This window comes from Colossoma macropomum, unplaced genomic scaffold (assembly GCF_904425465.1).
Source record: "Colossoma macropomum unplaced genomic scaffold, Colossoma_macropomum, whole genome shotgun sequence".
NCBI classification, from domain to species: domain Eukaryota; kingdom Metazoa; phylum Chordata; class Actinopteri; order Characiformes; family Serrasalmidae; genus Colossoma; species Colossoma macropomum.
The window spans coordinates 447,523-458,186 of NW_023494784.1; the positions used below are offsets into that span (position 1 = coordinate 447,523).

The 10,664-nt window shown below is 38.6% G+C and overlaps 1 protein-coding gene across 1 annotated transcript; it reads left to right on the forward strand.

Annotated features, from left to right (window-relative positions):
• Window positions 1–6,334: 6,334 nt before the first annotated feature.
• LOC118811039 (endonuclease domain-containing 1 protein-like) lies at window positions 6,335–10,092 on the forward strand. The gene is made up of 2 exons (XM_036575236.1): window positions 6,335–6,651; window positions 9,256–10,092. The coding sequence occupies exons 1-2, from the start codon at window positions 6,340–6,342 to the stop codon at window positions 9,850–9,852; spliced, it is 909 nt and encodes a 302-aa protein (XP_036431129.1). The 5' UTR covers window positions 6,335–6,339; the 3' UTR covers window positions 9,853–10,092.
• The last annotated feature ends 572 nt before the right edge of the window (window positions 10,093–10,664 follow it).

The following is a 10,664-nucleotide window of genomic DNA, read 5'->3' on the forward strand; positions in this document are numbered from 1 at the left end:
AAGAAACACCCGAGACCAATGAGAGGGCGGGGCTAGGAGACAAAGGACAGGTGAAGACAGGGCAGGACGGGGGAAGAGCCAACATGACAACAAAAGCACATAGCAGATATATAAACAACACTGGGAAACAAGAAATAGGCAATAACAAAGAAAGACCAGGACAAAGAGTGAACAGATGTTACACTAGCTTTTCACAAGAATACTAATGGTTAATAAAATAATTAATACACAAATGATAAAAGTAAAGTAAAATGATTAAAATTAAATAAAATAAAAATAAAAAAAGGCACCACACACACTAAAGGCTAGGATGAAAACCATGTTTTAATGTTTTGTTGTTAATTCCTACATCTTTTTAAATTAATTTGAATTAACTTTGTTTTGTTTTTTTATTTGTAAAGTACTTTAAATTACCACGGTGTAAGAAAGGTACTATTTAAGCTAAATTGCTCTGTCTTTGCTTGGGATAATGGTTTCTTTGATGAAACACGGAAGTTCCTCTTTGAACAGAAGCTCAGGCCTTCAGTCTGAGCTGAAGGAGTTATTTTCAGTCTGTTGTGGTCAGTGGTTTCTGTGCTGCTTCTGGTGGGTTCTTGTCTTTGTACACATCTGAGTATGTGTTCTTCATGGTGTCAGAGTCAGTAATGTATTCACTTCTTAAGTGTTTAAAGATACTGGGCTGACAATAACATTGGTCAAGTCATCACACCCTTGATATTCTGAGAAAAAAAAGTTGAGCAATGACAAACATCATTGTCATTGCTAGAACTGGTCCACCATCCAAAAATGTGTTTGATTACACTGTAGTACACAACTAAAGTACATAGTTTAGGATGTTGAGACAGTATTGTGAGAGTAGAAGAAAAATTCTTTAACTCTAACACTATATTGCCAAAATTATTTGCTTGTCTTCCTTCACACGCATAGGGTTTAATATGATGTCGACCCACCCTTTGCAGCTATAACAGCTTCAACTCTTCTGGGAAGGCTTTCCACAAGGTTTAGGAGTGTTTATGGGAATTTTTGACCATTCTTCCAGAAGCGCATTTGTGAGGTCAGACACTGAAGTTGGACGAGAAGGCCTGGCTCACAGTCTCCGCTCGAATTCATCCCAAAGGTGTTCTATTGGGTTGAGGTCAGGATTCTGTGCAGGCCAGTCAAGTTCTTCCACACCAAACTCGCTCATCCATGTCTTTATGGACCTTGCTTTGTGCACTGGTGCGCAGTCATGTTGGAACAGGAAGTTGCCGTCCCCAAACTGTTCCCACAAAGTTGGGAGCATGAAATTGTCCAAAATCTCTTGGTGCTGAAGCATTAAGAGTTCCTTTCACTGGAACTAAGGGGCCGAGCCCAACTCCTGAAAAACAGCCCTACACCAAAATCCCCCTCCACCAAACTTTACACTTAGCACAATGCAGTCAGACTAGTACCGTTCTCCTGTCAACCACCAAACCCAGACTCATCCATCGGACTGCCAGACGGAGAAGCGTGATTCGTCACTCCAGAGAACACGTCTATACTGCTCTAGAGTCCAGTGGTGGCGCTTTACATCACTGCATTCGACGCTCTGCATTGCGCTTGGTGATGTAAGGCTTGGATGCAGCTTCTCAGCCATGGAAACCTATTCCATGAAGCCATTGAGCTAATCTGAAGGGCCACATGAAGTTTGGAGGTCTGTAGTGATTGACTCTGCAGAAAGTTGGTGACCTATGCGCCTCAGCATCCGCTGACCCCGCTCTGTCATTTTACGTGGCCGACGATTTCGTGGCTGAGTTGCTGTCGTTCCCAATCGCTTCCACTTTGTTATAACACCACTGACAGCTGACTGTGGAATATTTAGTAGTGAGGAAATTTCACAACTGGACTTGCTGCACAGGTGGCATCCTATCACGGTACCACTCTGGAATTCACTGAGCTCCTGAGAGCGACCCATTCTTCCATAAATGTTTGTAGAAGCAGTCTGCAGGGCTAGGTGCTTGGTTTTATACACCTGTGGCCATGGAAGTGATTGAAACACCTGAATTCAATGATTTGGATGGGTGAGTGAATACCTTTGGAAAAAATTTACTACAATTTAAATGTATTTTTAGAGCTCAAAACACACTAATGTACTTAAATTGCATCATAAGAGTGGCACAAAACACGTATAACTAATGTGCTCAGTGTATAAGATTGTGATTTAAATATGTATCATTTACACATTCATAATGATTTACCACAAATGAGGGGTTCCAAAGTTACATAATTATAGCATGTAACTATTTCAAAACTACTTACATATACTTTTTTATATACAGGCATCTACCCAGATCCACTTAAAGGATGACAACCACAACATAATACCAGAGACCTTTGACCTTTCTTAATTTTTTCTCTTTTAAATCTATTATTAGGGTTCAAGCATGCAATGCATTAACCCTATTGGAATTGTCAAAGTTTTTCTTATTATTATTTTTCCGCCCTGAAACGGAATGCACAGCCCAAACCGTAAGTCCTACAGACTTGAAACTTGGTCAATAGGTAGTAGTCCCTCCCACTACTCAGGCGCAAGGAATCAGCCCAGTCGGCCACAAGGGGGCGCTATTGCGCAGGTCAACGCTTTTGGGCCTATAACTCCTAAACCAGATTTTTTCTAGACAAGACATAATTTTTTCCTGATTCTATGAGTCCAAACAAACAACTTTGTCATTGGGACCATTTAGCTCCCCCACTTAGATTGAGCTAATTTGCATAATATGCAAAACCTACTTTTGCAAACTAGTCCTACAATTTTTGCCCAATCCCCATGTAGTTGGTGTCAAAAAATTCAGAAGTGCCGGAAGGTCAATAATTATCAAAAACATTTAGACTTTTCTAAACAACATGGCTGCCATATGCAAATGAACCCTTCTGGATAAATTCAAAATAATTCAGAATTAATTGAAAAATCTGTAACTCAAGAATCCTTTAGCCAAAAAATTTCAAACTTCACAGGCCTAGTCAGTTGCTCATTCTGAGGTAGCCATTCGATTTTTGTGTGCATAAGTAATTAGGGGGCGGAGTTAATGCTATATGGCTGTTTCTCAGCATTCGTACATCCAATCAAGCTGAAACATTGCAGATACCATCTGTTGGCCAGATTATAAGTGAATCCCTAAAGAGAATTTGATTCATTGAAGTATATGGTCGCCATCGGCCAATAAGCCTTTAGCAGGCTTTTGACAGGCTTAACATTCACCAAACTTGAATGATCTCTACATATAGCCACTTTCTAACAACCAACCAAGTTTCAACAGATTGGACCACTGGGGGGCGCTATTCATAAAAATCAACATATTATTACATATTATTACTATTTTATTACAAGTTTGCTTGAAAGTCCTTGTATATCGTATGTAGTACATTATTCCAAACAATTTTGCAAATGCATATTTATTACAAAACTGCATAGTTTTTTGTAATCGGTAACTGTTTAAAAAGCCTACTTTTCAAACTAGTCCCTGGATTTTGATCCAATCTTTTCGACCTTGGTCTAGAACAATTCTTTGGCATCTCTAGGTAAATAATTATCAAAAACATTTTGATTTTTCTACTCAGGGTTGTGTGGATCAATCAATTAATTATAGTGACCATGGCATTGTTAGCTTGATTAGCTATAACTCAACAGTGATTGGTCAGATCATGTCCAAACTAAGGGCAAATTAAGGACTTTTACATATTTGGACTCTAATGGTGTCTGACAATTTTGGTCCAGATTGGCCTTTAGGGGGCGCTTTAGCACTCAAAAACACAAAAAAAAAAATCAATTAAAATGCTATTACAATGTTATTACAAGGTCGACAGATAAACAAGTGGTGCCATACGACTCGGTTCACTCACTTGAAAAACTTTGAGTACATGTTCTGTCAGAAATTGTACTGTTTGTCTGGTATTTTGGCTTATTCATTGGAAGACTACATTATATGAAGGCTTATTATACAAAGGTCAAAAGGTCAAGCTGACCAAAACTTGGTAAACATCTTTGGATATGGTCCCTGATCAAGAATCATACCATATTGTGACCTTTTCACTAATTCTGACCCACTTTCACTGAGCTTATACTTTACTTTAGTCCTATGTTTCATTTTTTCATCTTTTTCAACTTTACTCATATTGTTGCCTGTAACTTTTGATCAGAGTGATATAGAGACAAAATACTTTTTTCTGCTGATTCCTTGGGACGTGCTGAACAAGAGCACTCCAGTCAATTTTAGCCCCACCCCCTTAGTTTTTGAGCTAATTTGCATAATGTGAAAAACCTATTCTTGCAAACTAATCTCTGGATTTTTTGCCAATTATTATCAAATTAGTACCATAAGGTTCAGAAGACACTGATCCTCAATAATTATCAAAAACATTTTGACTGTTCCACTGAGTGTATTGAGAATCAATCAATCAATGAACTACTGCAAACATGGCATTGCTAGCTTGATTTGCCATAACTCAGTCATTGGTCAGATCATCTCCAAACTCGCAATAATTTTACAAATTAGGACTCTAATGGTCTTGCCCAATTTTAGTCCAGATTGGCCTTTAGGGGGCGCTTTAGCACTCAAAAAAAAACGTAAAAAAAATCAACTAAAATGCTATTACAATGTTATTACAAGGTCAACAAACAAACAAAAAGTGCCATGTGACTCAGTTCACTCTCATGAACAACTTTCTAATTACATATTATGTCAAAAATTGCACTGCTTGTCTTTTATTTTGGCTTATTCATTCAAAGATTTCACTATACAAAGGCTTATTATACAAAGGTCAAAAGGTCAATCTGACCAAAACTTGGTAAACATCTTTGGATATGGTCCCTGATCAAGAATCATACCATATTGTGACCTTTTCACTAATTCTGACCCACTTTCACTGAGCTTATACTTTACTTTAGTCCTATGTTTCAACTTTTCATCTTTACTCATATTTTTGCCTGTAACATTTGATCAGAGTGATATAGAGACAAAATTCTGACCCACTTTCACTGAGCTCCTCATACCAATAGGGCCTCTTATGAGTGCATTGGGCCTCATTATGGCCTACATCAAATCAATGGCTTAAATATAGAACCAATCCACTGTGGAAGTGATACTATGTGAGAAATGCTGCCATTAGTCATGCAGTTTAGACATCTATGTTGACAACCTCTTGGATGTTCTACAAACCAGTGTAGATCAGTACATAGGAATGTAAAACTAATGTGTTGAAACACCACTGCTTGTTGTTTATGGCAACTGAAGGCCTTTTGATGAACTGACTTCCTTGCAGTTCTACCTATAAATAAGACCCACAGCTTGAGGCCTTTTTAGGCCTAATGGGCTAAACCAAAAGCTTGAGGCCTTTATAGGCCTAATGGACTAAACCTGCAGGAGGGCCCGTACTGCTGTTGTGTGCTTGAACCCGCTTATTGCCGCTTGCGGCTATATTTTTAATTGTGTTTTAATGATGTTGTTAATTTCCATTTTCCTGCATCCTTTTTCAAATTTTAATTATCTTTGTATTTTCTTCATTTGTAAAGCACTTTGAATTACCACATGAAACACAGAAGTTCCTCTTTGAACAGAAGCTCAGGCCTTCAGTGTGAGCTGAAGGAGTTATTTTTAGTCTGTTGTGGTCAGTGGTTTCTGTGCTGCTTCTGCTGGGTTCCTGTTTTTATACACATCTGAGTATGTGGTCTTCACGGTGTCAGAGTCAGTAGTGTATTCACTTCTTAATATTCAGGTCTGTTCATCCACCCTGTGTTTGTGACTCTACTGCTCATTTGTAAAACTGAATGCAAAAGATAAACATTTTAATTCCTTTTCTCTTTCTTCTTTCCTTCTATTCACAGAGTGGTCATTCAGATTTACAACACTGTCCTTTGTAGAAAATGAGATATGTATGAAACATATCTGTCCAGCACAGCAAATATTAACTCTTCTCTTAGTTGACAAACACAATAATCTCTGTTTTGTCCCTATTTAATTGAAGGAAAATGTGCTCATTAAAATAGTTACTACTATCATCATCATCATCATCATCATCATCATCATCATCATCATCATCATCATCATCATTAGTAGTAGTAGTGTTCAACTACAAAATGAATTAAATAATTTCTTTTATTCAACATAAAGCATGGCACAACGTATCCTCCGCTGTATTTCTTATGAGTGGGTGATAACTGCAGTGAAACATTTTAAAGTAAAAGCTTTTAATGATTAGACACGGTATTGTGTGAGTGGCAGCTGAGATGCTCCACCTCCTGCCAGTGTCTCCTCCTCCTTTAGGAAGTTCTCTCTTTATCAGTCTCTGTTTTCTGCTCTACTCAGACAGAACTCTCTGCCCTGCATGAAGATGAAGCTCCTCACTCTGCTCCTGCTGCTGGGTTTCACCTCACCGACCGGGTCAGAGGTTGTGCAGTCTTTCAGAAGTAAGTGCCCTCAGTTCTTCATTGGACACCTGCCATCAGCAAAACATGAAGTCACCACTCCAACTGTTCTCAAGGGAAAGAAGTATAAGCAGATTTGTCAGCGCTGGGAAGGCCAGTACAGATACGCCACTCTCTACGACACAAAGAGCAGGATCCCTGTCTACTCTGCCTACACGTTCTACCTTAAGGATCATGTTAAACGAAACAATGACTGGAAGGTCGAACCTCAGGTGAGTAAAGCTATTTGAACCCTCAAGGGCCAGATGTATGTAGTGCAATATTGACACAAAATGGCTGTTTTTTTGTGAAAAAAATTTAATTAAACATTTTCAGAACAAAAACAATACAATGGAACATAAGACACACACAGAAACACAAATCAGTAAAATAAATTCAAACTAAACAAGGCCCAAACTTTTTCTGACCAAGTCAATTGCCACAGACCAAGTGACCACATTATCAGTCTGTGCTCAATTCAATCTGGCACTGACAAACATACATAATCTAAGATGTTTATCCTTCTGGTAGATGTTTATCTCTCCCAGGGCTCACTGTGCGGAGTGCGGAATGTGGAAAGCAGGAAACACCCTGGACAGATTGCCAGTCCATCACAGGACTCTGACAGTGACCGCTCCAGAAAACAGAGCTTGAGTGCATGCTCGGTTCTGCACGAAATTTCAATATTGCTTTCTTCACTGCTGTCAAAAAAGCTATTACTGTTTTCTTTTGACAGAGTTTCAGGTTAAGCACTAAATCATCTCTGAGCAGAAACAAGGTAGGACGTAAATGAAGATTTAAAAACAGGGAAGCTGCTAGCTGTTACTCGCTGCCAGAAAACTTTAATAAATGTTCTGAAACCATCTAAAGAGCATTTAGAACAAAATTCATCAATGCAAAATTTGATTTGGAATGCGTGGTGAGGGGTCATAACATGTGTGTGCAAATTTATGGTCAGCTGTCAAGCAAAACTTTTTAAACTTTTAAATCTTAACTTAAATCAATCCAGATCTGAGTCATCTACTGTTGAGTCACGGCTTCAAGTTTTTGGTTGCACCGAGCACATCTGGAATATTAGAAATGTTTATTAATAATAGACAGCATCCAATAGATGCAGAGATGTGGATGTAATTTGCAGAAACCTATTCAAAAAGCTATGCCCACACTGCTGCACAAAGCCTGAGTTACAAGAAATAGACTGGGATGGAAAGAGATTCCTTTATGTCTTGTGTCAGGCTCTAGTCCTTGTGGGTCAAAACACTGCAGACTTCAGCATACTGCCTCATTAAACACACCTGATTCAGCTCATTAGTTGATTAGCAAGACCTTCATGAACTGAATTCAGAGCGGTAGATGAGGGTGAACACTAATCTCTGTAGCACCTTGGTCCAGGAGGTCCCCAGTTTGACATGCCTGCTTTATGTCATTTAATTCTTTGAGGCCATTGTTGTAAAGTCCTGGCTTCCTGCTAGGCCAACCATGGCCACCAGAGGGAGGAAGAGAACTACTGACTGGCGTCAGCTGTTAAGCATCCTGCATAAAGAGAGCTCAAACGTTTTTCTTTTTAGTTTGCCATTAGTTTTTGCTTTCCATTACTTCTCCAGTGGTGAGCTGGTTTGCACACTGGTCTCTCAACGCTGAAGTTGGAGGTTTGATCCCACCTCCAGCTTAGCGTATTCTTAAGTTCTTTGGTTATCTCCTTGCGTTATTGTTTGAAGTCCTCTGTTCACCCCAACAATTCATTACTTGTTCTCTACTTATGATGGGTAAGTGGCTTACCCCATAGTTCTCTGGTTTCCCAATATGGGGACCGCCGCTTTGATTCCTATGTGGCTTAAGGCAGCAGCCAACTTAGAATTATCATTAAAAATATCTCCAAAAATGCATATATTGGCTTTATATTATGGGGTAAAGACAGAGGGGTGTGCCTGAATTTAGCAGTTGATTTACTAAGACTGCAAAAAAATCTCAAACTGCCATCATTGTTAAAGGAATTCTCTCAAACATGACTGTTGAGGCTAACCTAAATTTACACTTGGTTTTAAAAGGCAGAGGAAAATTGAACAAGACTGGCCACTGTAAGATTCTCAAACTTTAGTAAATAGAGTGTAGTATGTAATCAGATAGCCCCAGCCATTTTTTCACAGTCCTCTCTCAAATACATTGGGATGCATATGTGCTTTTTATTAAATGAACACAACTCATTTAGGATCATCTGACAGTTTCGTACAGAGCAAGTGGGCACAATGCATACAGTTTGTGCCTCAAACTGCAACCAAGTCTCTCAGTATATCTATAGACTTAGATCTGTTACTTAGATCATTTGAGGTTACTTAAAAGTCATTAAGTGTCTGTGATAAATAAATGCTCTTTTCAGTCAGTTTCATCTGTTCTGTTGTACTGCTATTGTTCAACTGTGCTCATGACTTCTTGTGAGGTGAATTTGAAAATATACAAAACACATTGACATTGAGACTTTGTGAAAGTAAAATGAGGCAAGCAGCCTTTTTCTTTTATTACATACAGATCTTTAAAACTTCAAATACCCAAATTTCTCCAAGGATAAAATAAGCAGCATTAACTGACCCTTTACAGTAGTTTTATGTATCTCCTTCACTCTGCTAGCTGGATAGTAGGCATGCTAATAACGGACAAAATAAGACCTTTGAATTAAAAGAGGGTGAATTTTCTTTTTCCTATAACTAAAATCATGAACAGAGATCTGAACGACAAACAAGATTCCTGGAAGAGTTTATTCAGGATGAAGAATGTCTCCACCCAGAATATTTCTAATTTATGTTTTTATTAATTGTATTGTCTCTCTTCCTTCATAACAGCTGGATCTGCCATTGAAACCAGAGAATAGTAACATGATATCAGAATCAGATATGAATGCCAGTGTGACGTCCAAGTTTAAAAATCAGGCTTTGGTAAAGGACTATCGTCAAGACAATTCTGGAAATATCACTAAAGGCCATTTGTTTCCAAGGAGTTACGCTGCTGATCAGGACCAGGCAGATTCAACCTTTACGCTCACCAACATAGCACCACAAACAGAAAAGAGCAATGGACTATGGAGAACAGAAGTGGAGACACCAATGGGCAACAAGATACAGCAATACTGCAAGCCAAATGAAACGAACCCAGCTTACATCGTGACTGGAGTGGTCCCAGGAGAGACCTGGCTGCCAATAAAGAGGGAGAACAGAGCCATTGATCAGGGAGTTAACATTCCCAGTCATTTCTGGACTGCTTTCACTTGCACTGACAAAAACAGAAAGATTTCTCAAGCCTACATTGCTCAACAAATATACCGCAAGGATAATCGTCAGACCAGATTTCAAAAACAGAGAATGACTGTTGATGAGCTGGAAAAGAAGCTCACTGAGCTGTATAAACAGCCATTCAGTGTGTTCAGGAATACAAAGATCTAAATCTCAAAGTCTTAATTCTTAATGTTTGTTCCTTCTAGTGTGTGTGTCAGAGATGGACATTTTAATCAGTAAAGATGATTTTGGCTTAATTTGCTTTCATATGTCATTATGCAGTGTAACTGACTAACATCACAGTCAGGATGTTCAGAGAAGTGAAGATGTGAGATATTAATGTTAATGAAGAAAACTCTTCACTGTGAGTCCATATAGAGAGAAGTGTTTAGAGAACATGTTTCTGTATTTCTGTGTTCAAGATAAATTAGTTCTCCTGCTAAGCTTCAATAAAAGCTGTTTGCTGTGAAACTGGATGATTATCTGTTTCTTACAGTAACACGGATAAGATCACAGCCTGTTTATGTACAAACACTAAAAACAAATTATGCTCTGAACCTCAGAAGCTTCTACTTTGCTTCCCTGATGTGTTTGTCAGGACTGTCCACCAGTGGTTCCTCAGAAATGTAAGAAAACACGACCTGATCCTCTTACCTTTGGACACTGAAAAAACGCAATTCAGAATGTATTTGTGTAACACTGAAGTCTCAGTGGAGCATGAGTGACACATCAGAGGATCCACTGTGGTCAAACTGGTCTTGACAGGTGAACAGGTACACCTGATCAAGATCATCAAACAAGAGTGGCAGTTAGATATTCTGCAGGTTCATAAAAGTGACTACTAATGTAACTTATATGTGAGACACTACTCAAAATTTCTACTTAAGTACTGCTACTGTTGTAATAACAAGTATTAGAAAAGAAAAAAAATACTCAAGTGAGAGTGAATAAGTAGTTCATTGGAAAATTGCCTGAGTAAC